This window comes from Myripristis murdjan, chromosome 23 (genome assembly GCF_902150065.1).
Source record: "Myripristis murdjan chromosome 23, fMyrMur1.1, whole genome shotgun sequence".
Classification (NCBI taxonomy): Eukaryota; Metazoa; Chordata; class Actinopteri; order Holocentriformes; family Holocentridae; genus Myripristis; species Myripristis murdjan.
Genome location: NC_044002.1, coordinates 22,071,759 through 22,093,782, shown reverse-complemented (window position 1 = coordinate 22,093,782; position 22,024 = coordinate 22,071,759). Strand labels below are relative to the sequence as shown.

Sequence of the window (22,024 nt, the reverse complement as noted above, 5' to 3'; positions counted from 1 at the left end):
TTTGCAACATGCATTTAGCCTACAGTGAACAATAAACATTTATTTCTATAGCTTCATGTCCTGAGCATTGTGTTTTCTATTTTTCTATGTAGTGTTTAGGGACTGCTCAGTCGTGTTTTTAATTTTGATTTGACAACACAGTTCAGTTTTGAGCACAGATTGAACTGTTTTGAGGTGAAAGTTTGGTTTTGCAAGAGGAGTCTGAGGTTTTGCGAATGTAGCTTGAAAACTGGGTTTTGTGTTCACAGTTTAGAGAAAAGGAGAGCAACTTTCGAGAAATGTGTCTTAGCAATCGAGGAAAAACTGTCATTTATGTTGGATGGACGGATGATGAATTTATGGATTCGCCAACAACGGCTGCACCGCCTCGTCACCTGAACCCGCCGCCGCCGCCGCCAAGAGGAAATTTAGACGGGTCAAACCGCTTCACACCGTTTCTGAGTAATGAAGCACCTCAACCTTCAAAACGTAATTAGAACAGTTATCTCCTGCTGCGACCCACAGTGCAAAAACTCACTGATGCACCATTCATTTTCAGTGGTTTTTTTTTTATATATATATAACATATTCATCTTTGCTGCTAAAAACGACCCGCTATCATCTCCGAGCTCAGTGTAGTTAAATGACACGGTCATTATCCTGATCCTGCTCCCCTCATCGTCTGCACAGGGAGAGATTTTGGGATATAAACTGCATACAGCATGATGTCACTGTCAGTATACGCCGTGACTCACACAGCTCGGGTTCGTGTCACAGCTCACTTCACCTCTTTAATTTGACTTCCTGAGGCTACCATGAATGTGAATCATGTAATCCTCTGTAATTGAGTTTGTCTGCCTCGGTGACAGGCATGGCATCATCGCCCCTTTTTCCTCCTCCTCCTCCTCTTTACTTTCACCCGCATTGACCTTAAAAAAAAAAAAAAAAAAATCTATTTCATCTCTCCCTCCTTTGCTGTTATGTTTATTTTCTGTTTTCCTTGAACCTCGGCTCGATATCGAAATGCCTGTGGCCGCGGATGTGTCCACGTCTGCAGCTGCTGTGCACGCTGTTGCTGTGCATCAGAAAGTTTAAATTTAAAAACATTTAAATGTCTAAATCTGGGGTGTCAGACTCGTATTAGTTCATATGAGACCTTCATGGTTGCAAACGTCAATATGACCCAAGTCGACACAGGGATATTTTAGGCTGCTTTCTGATCAATTTGCAGCCTACAGGCACATGAAAATAACACATAATGTAGAATTACACAAAGCAGATGTGCCAAACAGGACGTATCTCTAACATCTCTGGTCTAAAAATATAAACTGCACTGCAAAAACTCAAAATCTTACCAAGAATATTTGTCTTATTTCAAGTCAAAAAGTCTTATTTCTAGTCAAAATGTCTCATTACACTTAAAATAAGACATGATCACGTCAGAAGTAACTTGTTTTTAGACAATTTGCTTGTTTCATTGGCAAAAAGTGAAAATTCACTCAAAACAAGTGAAAATTTGCTTGAAACAAGTGAAAATTGTCTAAAAACAAGTTATTTCTGAGGCGATCATGTCTAATTTTAAGTGTAATGAGATATTTTGACTAGAAATAAGACATTTTGACTTGAAAAAAGACAAATATTCTTGGTAAGATTTTGAGTTTTTGCTGTATTTGCAGGCCTGGAAACTGCTGACGGGCGCTCGTCTCCGTCCGTGGCGACTTCCACAGTTTGCTGGCATGTGAACAAACACGCTTTACGGCACTTTATGTCGTGTTACTCGACTCTTTACCTGGGCGGCTAAATGAGAGCAACTGGGAGCAGATGAAAGCGGAGACTGGGGCGTTCCAGTTTGTGGACCTACGAGGCTTCGGGGGCTGTTCCGAGGAAACGGAGTGCAAACCGGGTACAGACAGGGAGCGTCTTTGTTCAAAGCAAGAAAGCAGGTATAACTTAAAAGGAACAGAGATCTTTAAAAAAAAAAAAAAAACAAGATTCAGAACTAAACTGATGGAACGTTGCATTTCTGTGAAAGGAATCAGTTTATGGAACAATCTGAGCAAAGAATCCAAGTTAAAAGTCACATTTAAAAGAACAATTAAAGCCAGTATGTTAAGGAATTATAATGAAATATGTCAGTTATGTTTGATTGTCATAATCGTTGTCATGAAAGGTACAGTAGCCTATACATATATAACAAAAAAAAAAAAAAAAAAAAAAAAAAAAATTGTCTGACTGTCTGTGTTGTGGCCGGCAGCTATTTTATTTTATTTTAATTTTTGTTTATTTAGTTGTTGTTTTAATTTAAGTGCTTTGCAAATTGATTTTTTTTGGGATAAAGGGGCAGATTAAATAAGACTATTCTTCTTTCTGCTCCCTTTCATTCAAGATTTGGGAATGTTATGTTTACAGTGTATTGTTTTTTTTGTTTTGTTTTTCAATGAATGAAATAATAAATAAATAAAATAATAATAAAAAAGCTGGACTCGAGTGTGGTGTCAAAACTGTACAGCATTTTGACTAAAAGATTTTTTTTTTTTTTTTTTTTAATATCCTGACACAGCTCATACAGTCTCATACAGGTTGTTTTTTTTTTTGTTTGTTTGTTTGTTTTTTAGCACCACCCTGCATCACAGAGTCGCACACCAGAAATTGATTAAATATGTCCCTCGCTAATATTTCACTTGGAGTGGACGTGGCTCTAACGGGAGCTGAATGAGGAGGCCGTACGGCGACCTTTTCATTTTGAATAGGAGCCTCTCGCTTGATGAATGGCAACACGCTATTTTTCTGGGATGCTCGCTGTCGATGCGAATGTCTTTTATGTTCCTGAATCTGTGAGGAAATTGGGGAATACAGTTTTTTTTTTTCTGAGGATAACAGAAGAGCTGGTCAAAAGTTCATCATGTATCCTGCTTAACAATGCCCAGTTTAATGAATGACCGATCCACAGGTTGCCAGGGGGCTTTTTAGAGGATGCATAGTGTAAAAAAAATCCATGCATTTCACATCCCATTGTAAATTATTTAGTCAACATCCACTGTTTCCTCAGCTTCTACCACATCACATCCTCGGTTCTGACATCAGCACCGTGATGCAACGCTTAAATCCTCAGAGAACACAAACCAAGGCGGTGCTAAATTATTCACTCATCATTCACAAGCCCCCCCCAGAGCTCGAAAACAGTCCGTTTCGCCACGGGGGGCGAGCCAGTTAATTCTGAGAGGATTTGGTGATAGCCCCCCCCCCCTGCCGCCGCGGGCCTGCAGCAACGCACGGCTAAAGCGATGCATATGCAAACAGCGGCTTTGGTCGAAATGGTTCAGATGAGTTCCAGCACAGATTTGCATGAGCATGAGGGGGAGCTGTCGAGGGGATCGGTCGGCGCAAAGACTTCCTGTGGACACCTTAGCAACACAGCCGCCGCCACCCCCCCCCCCGCCTGAGCCTGACCGTCCGCAGCCAATCACCCACCGGGGGTCAGGTGAGCGGCCTGGACGTAATCACAGCTCGGCTCAATCACAGAGCTGGACAGGAAAATGAGAAGCGCCACCGACCTTCAGGGGAAAAAAACACACTGAAGAAGACAGGGGAGGGAAAAGAGAGAGGTGTGGGGAGGGGAGGGGGGAGGGGGGCAGAAAAAGAGTGGGAAAAAAAATCACACAAGAGGGAGATAAAGGACCCTAGAGAGATGGAGGGCGACGGCACCGAGTGAACAGGCGACTCTTCAGATAGTTCACCGGTTAGAAACACGATGAGAGCCCTGCAGAGAGTTCGGCAAATCAACAAGAGACAGTCAGCGAACTGTCAGACGCTCCTTCTGTCTGAGTGAGATTATCATTTAAGCGGTGCATGGAGCTCTGAATCAGCAGGGAGCAAGACTGTAACTATGCAAACATTTCTAAGAGGCACAACTACTCAAAGCAGAAAAATCTCACCTTCTATTTAGTCATTTTAGGCCAAAATTGGGGTCAACCTGGGACAAATTGCAAGAGAAGCAAACTCAACTGATTTTGTATCCTCAGTTTGTCCTGAGTGAGGGAAAAAAAAAGTCCCAAGAAATCCCATTGGTGGAAAGTTTTGAAAATCACCTGTATATGACCATATAATACCAAAAAACACTGTTTTTAACACACAGGAAAGGGGGTCAACATTTTACTTTCAGATATCACTATAAAAATTCACAAGATGATTACACACACAAAGACAAGAAAAAAAGTAACTTACAAGTTCTTTGAATTATTCTGTTTACACATGCATATCACACATTATCTGATCTGATATGCACTAATAAGGAATACCGTATTTCACCAATTAATCGCCCGGCCGCAAATAGCCGCCTGGTTCTTATAAACGCCTGGGGTCTGCACCCATTTTGCGTATTAAACGCCCACCCGAATAACCGCCGGGGCGATTATCTGCATTATATTGAGGTAACTCAAAATAAGGCTATTCACCTTATTTTTGCAGAAGTAAACAGTTAGCCACACAATAACTGTGCCGCACTTCTGTTTTCTGTCAAAATAAGAGAGCAAGCTAACGTTAGAACAAAAGGGTGTACCGTAATCTTAAATCGACCGACTGTAAATATGTTGGACGGTAACTGTCATCACGATAATGGCCTGGTGCAGGTCTGTGCATAAATAAATAAATAAAGGCCTGCAGCGAATAGCCGCCTGGTTCTTTTAAACCCCTGGGGTCCAAGTTGATTTTGCGTATGAAACGCCCGGGCGATTAATTGGGGAAATACGGTAACAGAAATAAAGGACAAATTTCTGAACATGCCTTTGTCGACTTAGGCAACTGCAATATGTTATATGCCAGTGTTATACTAAACCTCATCACTTACCAATTAAGGATGAGCCCTGGATCATTGAAATAACAATAATAATAATTTTCTTTCTTCTTGATACCGCTGCCATCTTGAAACGCTTAAAATAGCCTAAATAACGTAAAATTGCCTAAGTCACATTTTCTTTTGACTTAGGCAAAATACAACTACCTCAGTCACAGTTTTGACACACTCTTGATTTAGGCAGTTATACTTCAGGGGTAGAATGACACGATCTGTTCAACTGAGGATGATGGCGATTTTACCAGAGGTGGCCAGCATCAAGAGGAGATGGTTTAGGCGATTATTTTAGGAAGGCGTCGATGTTTGGGTCTGTGCTTGAGGAGAGGTATCAGCTCAGGCAACATCGGCACTATTTAAAAAGTTTTAGCTCTGCGATCAGAAACGAGATATAAGCTGTGATTTTTCAGCTCTGATGGGACAGAGTCGATCAGTTACTGCAGACGAGCCACAGAAAGCTCCTCCAGGAACGCTGAGGAAGTCCAGCCACATGAGTTACATTCTGAATTTGAGCAGTTTGAGTTTAAAAACACAGTCCAAGCAGCACCTTGGGCTGTAAACCATGTGTTTCCTCACTGGAGGCGACAGTCAAGAGGGACGGGGTGGGGGGGGGGGCTTATCTTCAGGCGTGACACACTTCTGCAAAACCAAACCGGCAGCCAAATCTTTTCCCTCACCGAATGAATATTTGATGCAACTTTTTGCTCAGCGGACGGCTCGCCCCATCTCATCTCATCTTCAGGGGGAGCGTCCCATTACGGAGGAACACGCTTCCATTTTGTAGCCTCTTCATGACGGGGGGGTCACAGCCTCTGGGGGAACGTGCTGATCGATACCTGGCGTTTTTTTTTTCATGCAATGTCTATTTATGTGAAAGCTCTGAGTGGCATCCAGAAGGTGAAGAGGGTTAGATGTGTTTTAAAAAAAAAAAAAAATGCAGATATTGATCAAAGGGTAAGCATATCTCATGGAAGTGAACCAGAATGGGGAATTGCTTTCACGTTTTTTGGACTCGTCACGTGGAGATCCTCGTTCTTAAGCTCTGCAGCGAGGCTTTGCCACGGCACAAACACACCTTCATGCGCCTTCAAAACTGTTGTTGCTTGGCAGCACGCTCACGCTCTCACACACACACACACACACATACACACACACACACAAACACCCACAAACCAATCTCTTTCCATCTCTGTGTGGCTTTAAAGGGTAAAAATGAGCACTCCCAGATGGCACTCAGGCCTAAAAGGAAAAAAAAAAAAAAAAAAAAAAAAAGAAAAATACAATCATCTTTTTTTATGAGATCCTAATAGTGCTACAAACGTCAGATCTGATGTATTACCGCACGTCGGCTGCGCTCAGATGTTCCCTGGGCTTCGCCTGGACAATCATTAGGCTTATCAGGAGCACTTCGTTAGAGGAATCAGGTCAGAGAGAGAGAGAGGGAGAGAGAGAGAGAGAGAGAGAGAGTCTACATGCACAATATCTATCAGTGTGTGTGTGTGTGTGTGTGTAGTACATATGAGTTTGTGTGTGTGGGTGGATTCATGGATGTGTTTGTGCATCTGCGTCTGAGCTTGTTTGCTTTGTGTATGTGTGTGTGTGTGTGTGTGTGTGTGTAGGGCTGGGCCGTTCGGTTGACATCAATTCATCAGGACATCGATATGAATCACCATAAGACTCATATCATGCGAAATCAATTATGTTTATCCCATTAAACAGGATTTAATCGAACTCTTAAATGGATAAATGAGACTTTTTAAAATGTTTCATGCCTATTTTTTTATTTATTTTTTTATTTTGAAATAAATCTGGTTATCATCAGTTTCGACAGCAGAGGTGTGTGTCATCATGATTCTGCTGAAAGACAATGAATGGTAGTGAATCATCGCCCAGCCCTTGTGCACCTGTGTGTGTACGTGTGTGTGTGTGTGTGTGTTTTTGTCTGTTAGAGTGGAAGCAGCGGGGCAGGGGGTCCTGTCCCGGTCGGGTGCTGGACCCAACCCGGTGTTTTCATTGACCAGAGAGCCCAAGTTTCGAGGGTCACGGCGGCGGGCCTCAGCTGAGCCTAACGGTAACCATCGGTAACCATCGGTAACCATCGGCGACCATTAGCACGCATCATCCAGCTTTCAGAAGAACTATTTGTCTCATTGTTAAGAGTATGATCTTACCTATTCCCAGAGTGGTTAACATAAAAGGCTGAGGCACAAACACAGAGTAAATATGTATTCCCAAGGGGGCCGGGGCGGGTCCTGCCCACCTCCATGCCAGATGGGCCAAGATGAAAGAGTGAAGGCGCTGAGGGGGAGCAGAAACCCCCCCACATCCCACCTCCCCGTCTTTATAAATAGCTATTAGGAGATATGGAGCGAAGGAGCAACTGGGAATACAGACAACAGCAGCAATTGGACCAAGATGTTCTTCCTCTTTGTAGCGAGAACAACAAAACCAGGCGATAAACAAACTTTCATCCCGCGGAGCCGCGTCCAAGCACACACACACACACACACACACACACACACACACAAAAGCTGATTTGTGCCAAAGCAGCGGAAGCACTTCACTCTCAGGTCGAAGGGGAAAAGCTCTGCCTACCTTCTTCTGGTCCTCCAGCTTCTGACTCGTCGACTTCTTGCCATGCTTGCTGGCTTCCGGTACATCCATCCCTGGTCCAAATGAAAAAAAGAGTAACTCCAGAAAAAAATCACGGGGGGGGAAATGGAATGAGCTGGCGTTAAAAGGAGACAAAGTTGGCGGCTACAGCTTGCCGGCGAGGGCCTGCGTCCAGCTCGCACCTTCCTCCGGACACAGGTAATCCATGGTGGCTGGCGGCCCGTACGGAGGGGGGCGCCGGGAAAAAAAAAAACGTGGCGCTGAGGTCGGAGAGGCGGTTTGGACGAAGCGTATCCCAAGCAGGTATCGGGGAGGCTACCGGGAGAGCATCATTACGAGCGCCGGAGCGAAGAAACCCTAATGAGGACTCGCCGACCACAGGTTGTGCCGCTTCACATTAAGGTAATAGTTTTTTATAGTGCGATCCACAGCTCCAGCTCCGGCTCCGGCGACGACTCGGCTCTCTGCATCTGTTTTTGGGGGGGGGGGGAAAGAAAAAGGAGAAAATTCATAAACACAAAATAACAAAAAAAAAAAAACTGTTTTAGCTTCACAATTAATGCAACAGCTCTCTGCCTCTCTGAAAAGTCAATATTCCCTGAGGTGCTGCACTGTACAAATGGCGGGGGGATCTGCATATCAAAGTGAATGTTGCCATGGCGCTCAGAGAGAGAGAGAGAGAGAACGAGAGAGAGAGAGAGGCAGAGGCTTTCCTTCTGACTCCGTGCTGTTTGTTCTTTACTGAGTGATTGTTTTTGATTGTTGTCTTTTTTTTTTTTCCAAACCTATTTTTTTTTTTTTTTTCCCCCGCCGATCCGGAGCAGCAAGGGGAAGGATTGAGTCATCCTGAGGTCGGATGAACTCGCGCTCTGGTGGAGGTCCAAGCATGGAAAGATAACCGCAGGATCGGTGGCTGGCCCCTCCGTGGACTCCACCGGGGTTCAACACTCGTCTCGTTGCTTTACTTGCTTTCTGCACGACGCAACATCTGCCATGTGGCGGACGCTTTTCTGCTCCACACTGCCTCGGCGTACCGTGGGGGAAAGTTTTCAGCATGAGTTGTGAAGTGAACCCCTAACCGTTTACCCAACCCGTAGCCTGTGGATTAGTGGGAAGTTCATATTTCACAGTGAGGGATTATCGGTGGCCTCGACAGTGAGTTTGCTCAGGGCGACGAGCAGCCGCCATGAGAATTTAAGCGAGTTACCGGAGCGGCGCTAAATCCGAAGAACACCGGAGCCACGTTTGAGTCGGGGCCGGACACGATCGTCGCCGCTCGTTTTCCTGCTTTTTTTTTTTTTTTTTTTTTACCTTGCTTTATTTATTTATTTAGGCTTATACCGGGACCTGAGTGCTAATTTCGTACCACTAATGCCCCTTTTCCACCAAAAAAACACCTGGTGCTAGTTCGGAGCTGGTGCTAGAGCCGGTGCTTAACTGGTGCCAACAAAGAACTGGTTTGCTTTTCCACCGGCCAACAGCCAAGCGGAGCCGAGTCAGAGCCACGTCATGACGTCATCGTAAAACGTGATCACGTGGGTGTGCGAGACGCTCGCTCGGAATCACAACAACCAACATGGACGCCCCACCGTCGCGATGCAAATACGGCTCGTGTCTTTACAAGCCTACATTGCGGTCCAGAGGCGAAAAACGCAATTATTGCCGGCTACCCGTCGTATTCGTGGTCGGAACGAACGGTGAGTATGTTTAGCTTTACGTTTATAGCGATCGCTGCTCCCGTTTGAGTCTGTAAGTCCACCCACTAATGACGCGGTGGGCCGCCTCATCGGTTCTTTCTCTGGCTCCTGTTTAGCCCCTGCTCGGAGTCGGTGCTTGCCTAGCACCAGTTTGGAACCAGTTTGACCGGTGTTTGGGCGGTGGAAAACCAAAAAACTGGTGCTAAGTCAGGCACCGGCTCCGAACCAGCCCTGGTGGAAAAGGGGTATCACATGTAAATTTGAGCTGGTACGACAATAAAGTTCCTTGAATCCTTGAATCTGGCCCGCGTCGCACGCAGTACAATTCAAAACGAGAGCGACAACAAGTTGTACCAAGTCCTGCTGGAGACAGGAGGTGAAAACCAAAGTGGAATGCAGCTCCCATGCAAATGAGCCTTGCTGTGTGTGTGTGTGTGTGTGTGTGTGTGTGTGTGGACGAGAACAGGGCTTGACAACCAGTGGCTGATGCACAGATATACAGCCGCACAACGCTCCCTGAATGCATCATCAGGTCTGGGAGGAACCCAAACAGTTAACTCTATTGTGAGTGCGTTGAAAAGACTGACATTAACTAAGTGCAAGTTTGTTTGGTTTTTTTTGTATTCGATGTCATAAAATACGTTAAAAACATATGTTTTCGGCTTTCAACCGGCACGCTCAAAGGCCTGCATGGTCGCTTCCGTGTTTACTGGCAATGGAGATTCTGTTGACAACCGCATGATATTTGAAATGTAGGATTTTATGCTCAAACTCAATGGCGGTGCTGAAAATACAGAACTGAGCCTTGTTACGTGTTCATACCTGCACGTGATCTCAATCCTGCACAGAAACAGGACATGAGCAACTTGCAGCTCATAACTCTGGTTGTTGAGACCCAAAATGTTCTACGTGCAGCATTTCAAATAATTATTACACCTTTTTTTTTTGACACATAAACAAAGACGACCATAATGAGAAAGACAGACTACGCCCTGTGTGCCATCAGGTTGGATTAGCTACACTGCTTTACCACACACAACAGGAAGAGGGCGCTGTTCTCCCAGATCAAACAGAGCCTAAAGCATTCGGTTTCTCGCTTTGGAAAATGATGAAAGGCCGACGGAAAAACAAGCAAAAAACAATCCAACATGTTCATCCTTTGCAGCGAAGGCAAAGTGAAAACTGCTGGATAGAAAATAACTGAAGAAGAAGCAAGAAAATAAAAGCACTAATAACAACCTGGCGTGAAACACAGGTTTGAAACTGTCTCAAGCCCGGTTTCATTTCTTTTCATCGACTGCACAAACATATCAGATGAATTGGGCAATGGCAAACTGTGGTGATGATTAAAAACGCCACTTGAAACTGCTGTTCTCTAAATCGAAAAGGTGTAAATTTAGAAGCATGTTCACGTTAGTATTTTTAAGAAAGTCTTGTCAGGCAAAAAAACCATTGAGTCTCATGGCAGCTTGCACTGTCACTGAAATCAATGCTGCTCCACGGCTGCCAGTCAGTTACCATCTATCTGCAGAGGCGGGCTAATCACGAGCTCCCATAATCCCTCACGGTAATGGGAGACAAGTCATCAGAAAAAGAAAGAAGAAAAGAAAGAAGAAAAGAAAATTTAAAAAAAGAAAGCGCAGCCTCTCATGCCGCCCCTGCCTGGCCATTAGGGAACCTGACTCGCCTCGCTCTGCTCCCTTTGTACCCGCCCGGTCCGAGCACTCTTATTTTTTTTTTTTTTTGTGTGTGTGTGTGACTGAACACTTCCCCGGCTCTGAAGTGCTGTGTAATACCGCGGCCCCGTCAGTGACTTAAGGGCAATCATGTCAAGTGCCGGCAACTCAGAATCGGCTCTTAGGGGCCGTCATGAATCGAGCACCGCGGCACACCGAGGTTCTCCGCTGAAACCCAGAGTGTTCGCCGCCGGCAACGAGCTGTGAAAAGCACTCCTCTCGAGTACCGCGGGGATGCCATTACATTACATTATGGAGTGGCCCCGAAACAACAAGTGATGCACGGGGAATGTTTTCCGCCAATCGCTGATGAGGAAAATGAAGTCAGCGCTCTCGTAAGGCTCGACTACAAACACAGCAAAACTTCTGCGGAGGCAATAACGCCGCTTCCCAGAAAATGCTCAACTTGCTAAAAGCACGGCTGCACGGCTCCCAGACTTCCCCGCTTCCCTCGGCGGTGGAATTATGTGGGGGCTCTCTAAACTCATGCATACTGCATGAGCGCTAATTTGCCCCTTTTTTCTTCTTGAATATTACAAAAGAAACAATGAAACCTCACGGGGGAACGGCGCGGCACACTTTTACGGTGGCTGGGAGGCGGAGGCCGGCTGCTGCTCGCTGTCACAAGGCGACACGATGGCATCCGATGTAGGCCACGGGGGTCAGAGGTCACCCTCCATCTGCTTTCTCTGACAAGCAGCAGCAGGTACAGAGCACCCTTATCGAGGGAGAGCAAGGACGCACCGGCCAGATGCTTGAGGGAGGCGTTTGCTGCACTGCAACTTGCACTTAAAACAGACTTCTCTAGTGCTTTTACAGCCGTGGTGTGTGTTTACTACCACTTACACTGAGCATATATAGATAGATAGAGAGATAGATAGATAGATATGCTTTATTCCAGACTCAAGGTCCATACAAAAATAAAATAAAAAAAAATAATAAAAAAAAAAATAAAAATAAAAATAAAATAAAATAAAATAAAAAACACACAGAATAATAATAATAATAATAATAATAATAATAATAAAAAAGTCTAATGACTCATTTTTAAAAGACATTTATACCAGTGCTAATATATATATGAGCGCTTTAGCCTGTTCATGCCCTGACACGGAGTTAACTCATCGAAAAACACAAAAATGCAACAGGAAAATGGTCCATACACAGGCAAAAACCAACACCACAACAGCCTGCTGCCAAAATACGAGCACAAATGTCACAGCTGATGGGAAGTTTGGAGGGGACTGATGGGAAAACAATGGCCGTCATTATTCCAACATTGTTTTGCAGGGGCTCACTCACTCACTCACTCACTCACTCACTCACTCACTCACTCACTCAGTCAGTCGGTCACTGGCACTTTGACTCTCTCTTTGCATTTGGAGACAAACACCGACACGTCGCATTTTATCCGATCTGCAATGGAGATGAGACCGGGGTTCAATTCCCCGACGGGGAGAAGAGCTTCCTTTTCTATTCATATACACTGTTTATATCATATATATACTTTATACTATATACTATACTATATATTTATATTTATATAGGCTGTTTATATATTTCTTTATATTTATTATATATATACTTTTTTTTATACTTTATATTTATATAGGCTGTTTATATTTATTCATATATACTGTTTATAGTGATACATACTGTTTATACTTATACATAGTGTTTATATTCATATATATTGTTTATACTTATATATCTTATTTTTATATTTACACTTTTTTTTACCTTGCTTTATTTATTTATTTAGGCTTATACCGGGACCTGAGTCCAAATTTCGTACCACTAACGTATAAATGTGAGCTGGTATGACAATAAAGTTCCTTGAATCCTTGGATCCTTGAACAAAGCTGAGAACAAATTGCTCCGAGATGGATGTTGCGTCTCGATGTAATAACTGAACTTGCCGTATGTACTGGGCTGTGTAATAATCTGCAAACGCACAGCCATTATCCGTATGAGCAGGCCACGCTACACGTCCACCCAACAAGTCACATCGGTCTGACAGAAACAACTCACAACTCTCTGCTGTTTAGTTTTTTAACACTGGTCCTCCACTCCTCAGCACCTTAACTGTTTATTTATTATTTATAATATTTATATCTTAGTTAATATACACTCATTCTGTTTTTTAAATATAGCAACCATCTACCATCTGAATATTTCATATTTACCAGTTCATATTTTCCATCTGTATATTTCATATTGTTAGATGTTTATATTTTTTGTATTTTTTTACTGTATTTTTTTTTTTTTTTTTTACTGTATATAGTCTGTATATAGTGTTTATTGTGTATATATTTTTGCATTTATTCTATTTAAATTTTATTTTATGTTTCCATTGCTGCTGTAACACAAGAATTTTCCAGTTTGGGATTAATAAAGTACATCTATCTATCTATCTAACAGCAAAAACAGGCAATGATAAGAAAATTTCCTCAAGGTTCAGACACCGATTGGCCAGACCTCGCTCTCTGTGAAGTGGCAAAACACCCAGAAATCGAATAAAACAGGTTTCTGTCGACGAGTCGGGGAAACGCCTCCCTGTATTTGTTGCTAAAGAGAATATTAATGTGTGCCTTTATCCCCTTCGGTTGTAAAGAATCTTATTGGAAGCGAAATCTCCATATTTATGAGGGGCAGGCGCTGCTGCAGTTTAATCACGGCCCCGGCGTCTGCGGGTGTTCACCACCTCCGTCTCCACAGCTGCTCTACATCTCCGTCTCCCAGCGGCCTTTGCGTCGGCGCTTGGTATTCAACGGGTGTGTGTGTAACTCTCCAAGTGGTCAATAAAGTTTGATTCATGACGCCCGGGGCCGTAACTACACACCGCTGGTTTAATTTGGGGGAGATGTAAATGACGGCCATAGATCCAGCCTGATTTCCTCGGGGAGGCCGGGATGGCTGCGGGAGCATGCGCCGGGATTTATCGCCCCGATAGGTCAGAGGTCACGCGTAAAGAACGCCCCACCTTCACATTAAAATACTATAACGCCCTCACGGCATTTCCTTCAGCGTAAACTCCTTCATTTTACCAGCCGCAGTTAAAATCCATATCCAATCAAAACAAATCTGACGCCGAAAACGTAAGAGAGATCTCCGCCACGGTCTTCAATTAAAACGGCCTCGCAATTAAAAAATGTGTAATTTGGGAAATGTAGCATGGTGCACGTTGTAATTCATGCGTACATCTGTTCCTGTTTAAGCAATAACATAAGAGAGCGTGTGATATATTGTGGCTATTACCACCAGCCTGCAGCCTTGTTTCTGCACTACAACCACCAATAACCACAATATAGCGCGACCTCAAGTATGTTAGTGCTTTTACACAACATTTACAAGAGTTTTTTTTTTTTTTTTACAACTGTATCAAACATTAAACAAAGATACAGGCTTTCGGTTTTCACTAGATGATTTTATTTTGGCGTTGCATTAAAAAAAAAAAAAAAGGACTCGCCGTTGCTAAACAATAACCATCCTTGCCTGCTTTATTGATCTCCCATTGGATTACACTTTTAAAGATATGTTGTGGTGTTAAGCCCCGCCTTAATATCCTGTTTCAGCCGAAAATACATCAAATTAAGGACGGAAGATGCTATCAAAATGCCGTTTCATTGCGACTTTCAAGGGATTCTGGGTACAACTGTGGTCTTGGCATGTACAGGACGGAGCAAAATACGAGTGGCATCACCAGCGTCGCCATAATCACAGTATTTACTTTACTTATGTAATAAAACAAATGTGTGTATGTGCGACTGTGTGACTTTGTGCGTGCTACGATGTGAGTGTTTATAAATTATATTTATTCAAGGCAATCAGGTTTTACATTCCAAAGCCCGGCAGGCTGAGACAAAGCACAGCGGGGCCAAAGTGAAATGAGAAATGCTGCTCTTTCCCTCAAAATAAAATTAAAAATTAAAAAAACTACCACAGAGATGCCTGTGAGCAAGGCACTTAACCTCCAAATGTGCCAGCGCAGCCGTTTAGTGGCCGGCAGCACAGCAATGTGGCTGTGCAGCAGGAAGCTCCCTGGTGTGAAATGTGTCTAATTGTTTGAACGTGAGGCAGAGACTTGCTCAACTTTGCCAGGAGAAATAAAACAAAGCTGGAAAAAAAAACAAACAAGAAGAAGAAGAGAAAAAAAAAAAAGCGGTAAAATCTCGCCCCCAAAAGCTAAAAAAAGTCTCATTTCAGTAACGGAGAGATGAACTTTTACTGGTGGCAGGGAAGCAATCTGCTCGCAGCGCCCGGCTAATGGGGTAAAGAGTCGGGGCTTTTAAAATGATCTGTGGGCCGACGCCATGAGAAAACACACAGGAGGAGGAGGAGGAGGAGGAGGAGGGCCGGACGCCATGCGAACACTATTCAAGGAGACAGGCAGAGGTTTGTAAGAGTCTGGCGACCTTTTCTGTCATATTTTGAGGCTGAGTTTCCCCAAAAGTGAAATGTATGGGTCTCTGGAACTCCTAAGGATATTCTGTCCGTTTTTTTTTTTTTTTTTTTTTGTACTGGATACCCCTGGGCATAGGGTACGTACTGTATGTGGGCATGGGCGGGTGCGTGGGAGGATACATGTTGGATGTTTGTGATGTATTGTGACGTCTTGTATTTGATTGTGATGTCTCGTATTTGAAGTTTCTATATGTAAACCCCCCCCCCCAAAAAAAAAAAAAAACTTTGGTAACACTTTCTATGAAGGTCTTTTGTATAATGCATTATGAGCGCATTCCTAAGGCATTATAATGCATTTATAATGCGTTATTCATAATGTTTTATACCTTCATGGCAAAGTGACAACAGTGTTTTATGGAAGAATCTGAAGTCCTGGGTGGTATACCATGTTATAACTACCAGTTATAAAAAATAATATGAACTGCTGTAACACATCATAAGAAATAATAAATGCTCAAATTCTGAAATGGAATAATACCTTATAAACATCAATAACGTGTTAGAGGACGACTTTGTGAGCTTAAAGTAAAGTGTCAGCACTTCTGGAATAATGTCTAATAAACATCAATAATGTGCTATAGGATGACATTGTGAGCTCTAAGTAAAGTGACAGCACTGTGTAAGGTTATTAGCAATTATATGATACTATAATACTATAATACAATTAATTAATTTATTTTTATAACTGGTAGTTATAACATGGTATACCACCCAGGACTTCAGATTCTGTTGTCACTTTGCCATGAAGGTATAAAACATTATGAATGATGAGCTTATAACACATTATCTCCACCACTTATAATCATTTATGAACCTTGTTATAAGTTGTCATACACGATTATGAACATTTATGACATGTTTTATAACGCATTATAAATGCATTATAATGCCTTATGAATGCGCTCATAATGCATTATACAATAGACCTTCATAGAAAGTGTTACCAAAACTTTTTACTGGTGGCAGGGAAGCAATCTGCTCGCAGCGCCCGGCTAATGGGTAAAGAGTCGGGGCTCTTAAAATGATCTGTGGGCCGACGTCATGAGAAAACACACAGGAGGAGGAGGAGGAGGGCCGGACGCCATGAGAACATACAAACACAGAGAGGAGGGGAAACTCCTGGACTGTGCAAAATAATAAGTGCCAGTTGGCGCCGGCAAAATGGCATCAATGAGCCTGGACTCGGGACGTCAACAAGGAAGAGGAAAATCGCAATTAGGAAACGTGCAGTATCCTCGATGCACTTTACACGGCTCCACAATGGACCATTCATAACGCCGATATTAGCAAATTGCAACGGTGCACTTCTGAGCACCGCGGCTGAAACGCGCTTTCACAAATTGCAAGGCGCGGGCCGGGCGATACGTTTTGTTTGACAACATGTAATTTTCTCCTGTATACCATAAAAGAAAAGAGCCGTGTGCAGGTCTACAGCAGCATGTGAGTGGGGGATTATATAAACATGTGCTAGGTGGGACGTATGAACGGGGATATATGAGGGAAGCATGAATTACGGCGGCGTTTAACAAAATAACAGAGGCAGAGCTCGCTGAGATGCAGGGGGAAATGAATGCACGGGCCATGCGGAATATGGAAATAAACCCAAAATAGAAAATATATGCAGTGTGCAATTGGAAGGGAGCGGCCTAAAAATATCAAAGGTATGCAATCCATAACAATGAGTAGGATGAATAAACAGCCAATAAGATGTAGCGAATGCAAATAACTTGAGAAATATGTCTAATTATTATATGTTTTATTTTGAAAGCTGATTTATTTACTTTCATTTTAGTTGTTGCTGCCTTTGTGAAGCACTTTGCAAGATGGATTTTGAAAAGCGCTCCCATAAATAAACACTGTTATTATTATTTTTAAAGTGTGTAGGAGTGTGTTTTTGCACATGTACTAGGTAGTCGTACAAGATTGATGCATAATGGGGGGGTGGAGGGGGAGTTTATGCAACGTCTAGCACTGCAAAAACCTCCCAGCATGCCTTTAGAGGAGGCTCCGGACAGCTCGGCTCCAAACGAGAACAATGTGTTTGTGTTGTGAGTTTGCTGCCTCAGCCGATCGGGCTCCCTCCGGACGCCGCGTGCCCCCCCCCCGGCTGCAGCGCGACCCGAGGACGCCGCGCCGGTGCATTCAGCAGAGGATCCATATCGAGACATAATGAGCCTAAAACAATATGAGGGGAAAACCCAGAGCAGCACAAAACCACGCCGGCATCGACGCACAACACCGGGATGCATGAAAAACACACCACAGATAGATTCAGTCGAGTAATCCGGATTGCTCCACTGCAGCGATAAATCTCACGTGAAAAACGGCGACATCGAGTCTTGCGGCAACAAAAGAGCGAGCTGGAAATCTTGCGACACAGGAAGGAAACGCCCTGCCGGTGGGAAAAATACTCAACCTGTGTGCAAACATGCAAAAATTTGGACGTATGTGCATGCGGGATATTAAATCAAAACATAATTCTTGGATAAACGCAGAGAGAAAGGGGATACAGGAGCGCCGTGTGGGTCCTCAATCAGGCAAACGAGCATCAGGTGCTCTTTGGAGAACTATGGATCAGTGGAAAATACACTACTCACAAAAAGTTAGGGATATTCGGCTTTCGGGTGAAATTTCAGGATGAACCTGAAATGCATTATAACCTTTACAGGTGAACTTAATGTGACCTTCTGTAAACTTTTGAATGCACATGTCCAACTGTTCAGTGTTTCAGTACTTTTTGCACAAGTTGCTGTTCTCTAACAAGGAGTTTAACGGCAAAATTCACATCAGGTGTTTGATGCTCCAGCTCATCGAGGTCGTATCATTAGGGAACGGCTGCTGGAGACTGGGGTACCTCAAATGGAGTGGCCTGCACTTTCTCCAGACCTGAATCCCATAGAAAACCTATGGGATCAGCTGAGTCGCCGTGTAGAGGCTCGGAGCTCTGTACCCCAGAACCTCAATGTCCTGAGGGCCGCCCTTCAAGAAGAGTGGGATGCCATGCCTCAGCAGACAATAAGTCGACTTGTGAACAGCATGAGACGTCGTTGTCAAGCTGTAATTGATGCTCAAGGCCACATGGCAAGTTATTGACACTGACATTTTTTGTTGTGGTATATCCACCACTGTTGTTGGCTTTTGTTTCAAGAAATTGTTTGAGATGAGGAAATCACCAGTGTACGCTTCTACTTAAATGCCCTACTTTCATGATATAATATCACTGTAGCGTGAACTTTTTATATTTTCCATAAATTTCACCCAAAAGCCAAATATCCCTAACTTTTTGAGACTAGTGTATATTTAAGTTTGCCTTTAAATAAATGTTCTTGGGTTGTTGGGTCATTTGCATAAAGACGGCTGAACTGTTGGCAGCACAGAGGACAGTGTTCTCCCAGAGGCCCAGAATACACTAAAAGTCCACAATATTTAAAAGGGGATTTCCCCCGAGTTGTTTCCTGAAAGTTTAAAGCTGCAAAAGTCAAAAACCTGTCAACTGACGATGAATAAATAAAGAAATAAAAACGGAATCAGCGCTTAATTGGATGGTTTAGTCGACACGGTGTGGCCGGCTCGCTGGCAAATTAATGGCTCCTGTGTTTTTTTTTGTTTTTTTTTTAATCCGTTGAGTACAAATGGGCCTCATTTTGTTACAAATTGAATGACTGCAGCTTCAAAAGTCCTTCTTTAACTCGTCTGCTCCTCTTCATCTGCACGTCCTCCAACGCCTGCAGATTTAATAATAAGAGAAATCGATAAAAGTGGGATTTCCTGGGTTCGGCTCATCATCAAGAGAATTTCATTACGTTTCATTGATTTGGAGGCTGGCACATCTGTCCGCAGATGTTGTGACTGATGCACAAGGCCTTTCTGTGATCCATGATGTCGATGTCTTGTGATAATGGCGGATGAATATTTGGGATGTTTTATGATTCTGTGATTTATTTTCCTATTTTCATCGTGACTCGTTAAGCGCCCCTGTGATCTGTGCTGCTGCTCGGCCGGGATGTTTTTGCAGAAGAGCCTCTCCTGGTTAAATAACGGTTAAATAAGTAAGTAAGTGCATTTACTGCATATGTGATGAGAGAGACAATTATGTGCTGTGTGTGTATGCAAATTCTTGACCCAGATAGCTGCTAAAAGTCAGAAAAAAGGCAGATTTTGGCTGCTTGAAGTACCGCACTCAGAGCTGCTGCTGAAAAACCGCATCTAACACCGGGTCACGTTTACACTGCATACTCGCACGTGATCGAAAAATAATTCGCCACATTTGCCGCTCTCTCGCAGGTAGAAAGAGGCTCGCACGTACTTTTCGGTGGCCACAGGTTCCAAAGCAGCGAGGTGAAATCTCTCCCAGGTGCTCCCCGACGCTCTCAGACTCGGATTTACCGCCGCGCTCGTTGGGTTTTAATGTTGCGGCTCAACCCGCGCCGCTCCCCGCAGAACCAATTTGGCAACGGAGCCGCACAAGCGCCCGCGGCGGCTCGAGCTCCCGAGGTCGACTGAGAAATAAGGGCATGCCCAGGTAAACAGCCACGCAGCTGTGTTTCAGTAACACGTCTGATCCCTCATCAGCCTCGTATCGGCACTGTTTATAGCGGAGGAGTGTTCGGAGAGAGGAAGAGGAAGACAGACAGAATAAAGGAGGCGAGGAGAGGCGCAGACACGCGGAGCAAAACTGCCGAGGTGTAAAAAACGAAGTGACGACGGCAGAAATGCGAGCAAAAAAAATTTTTAAAAAAGGGCCGCCCAGGTGGACTCAGAAGGAAAACGAGGCGAACCCAAAAGCCTCGCGCCTCCTAAGCGATTCCCCTCGCGGGCCGTCAAGCCGAGAGACGGTGACAGCGAAGTGAAAGTGAAAGTGAAAGACGAGTTGTCTGCGCAGGTCAGCGTGCAGAAATAGGTTTAATTGGTATGGAGCAGCAATCTGCAGCTAAAAAAAAAAAAAAAAAGAGCCAGGATTTTTTCCTGTTGTCACGGTAACTGAGGAGAAAAGGAGGCAGTTTTTTGTGTTTGTGTGTTTGTGTGGTTTTGTGTGTGTGTGTGTGTGTGTGTGTGGATGCAGGTATCCTGGCTCTCTCTCTAACAGGGCGATCACCGCGGTGAAGGGTGATGACTGCGCGGAGAAGCGGCAGCTCATTAGCTTGAGAAATGTCGTGTGTGTGTGTGTGTGTGTGTGTGTGTAGGTGCACAGTTGTTGTCCAGGACCTGACATTTCCTTGGCATCTGGCTGTTTACTGTCTCCGGGGGTGATGCGCTGTTTGCTGCTGACAGGAAAATTAAACAGGAGTGACATGTTGACCCTCGCTGCTGTTGGACACCGGGTCAGTTTTCTCGCACTCAGTACCGACCGAAAAATAGGAAATATTAAATCATTAAAAACAAATGTAACCCTGACAACACTTCCTCGGCCGCGGACGGTGAAGTCCCTGTCCAGGCTGATCAGTCACACGCGTGTCACCTTTGTTTTTCAGCTGTGCTTGCGCAAAATTTTGTGGAAATTTGATCCGGAGGTGTCAAGATTTTTTTTTTTTTTTTTTACATGAGCATTTCAATGAGCAAACAAATGAGAAGACGTTTTCCGTATTAAATCCATTTTAAATCTCCAACGCTGTGGCTCGAGTGGCGGCTCCAGATATTAGCCTGACCCGAGGGGAAAACAGTGCAGGGAGATTTTTTTGTTGTTGTTGTTGTTGTTGTTTTTCAGATCATTGTTGACTCCTTCAGCCCTTCCCGTCCCACAGGTGTGTTTGTCACTGCTGTGCATCGGGGCTTTGTTAAAACCTGCAGGAGTTTACTTTAGATCCTGGTGGTGATCGTAAGCTTTCCAAAGACCCCGAACACGTCCTGCTGAGCTACAGGGGAACGTGATGATGAAAATGACGCACGACACATGACGCTTTGCTTCAGCCCTACCCCTTTGGCTGAATCCTGACTGAATCTTTTGTGTGTCTGAACAAATGGTGTTATTATGTTTGGATCGAGCAAATAATAAACTCTACTCATAACTGTATTCACACTGCAGCCATAAAGCAACTTTGGAGCTTCAGTGAAGGAATGGACAGAATGCAGTTTGAAGCTAATTAAGGCCAAATTTAAGGGACTATCATAATCTTCCTTAACCCTCAGATTACCCCTGGACATTTTTGTCCACCTCTCATACTTTCCCAACTCCCCACGGTCAAATGAACACTGCAAAAACTCAAAATCTTACCAAGATTATTTCAAGTCAAAAATGTCTTATTTCTAGTCAAAATATCTCATTACACTTAAAATAAGACATGATCACCTCAGAAGTAACTTGTTTTTAGACAATTGTCTCTTGTTTCAAGTGAAAATTCACTTGAAACAAGTGAAAATTTGCTTGTTTCATAGGCAAAATTTGCCAGTGGAAAAAGTGAAAATTCACTTGAAATAAGTAAAAATTAGCTAAAAACAAGAAACAAATTTTGCCAATGAAACAAGCAAATTTTCACTTGTTTCAAGCAAATTTTCACTTGAAACAAGAGACAGTTGTCTAAAAACAAGTTACTTCTGAGGTGATCATGTCTTATTTTAAGTGTAATGAGATATTTTGACTAGAAATAAGACATTTTTGACTTGAAATAAGACAAATAATCTTGGTAAGATTTTGAGTTTTTGCAGTGAAAGGTCACTGGTGCCTGATTTTTGGCAAGGAGGTGTACCTT

At 43.6% G+C, this 22,024-nt stretch overlaps 1 protein-coding gene across 1 annotated transcript in view; it reads right to left on the bottom strand.

Moving 5' to 3' along the window:
• nav3 (neuron navigator 3) overlaps positions 1 to 7,510 on the bottom strand; it is a 490,514-nt gene extending 483,004 nt beyond the window's left edge. Inside the window, exon 1 of the mRNA XM_030045462.1 lies at positions 7,424 to 7,510. Within this exon, the coding sequence (XP_029901322.1) occupies positions 7,424 to 7,492 (69 nt within the window). The 5' untranslated portion in view covers positions 7,493 to 7,510. The remainder of the gene's footprint in view (positions 1 to 7,423) is intronic.
• Positions 7,511 to 22,024: the final 14,514 nt, after the last annotated feature.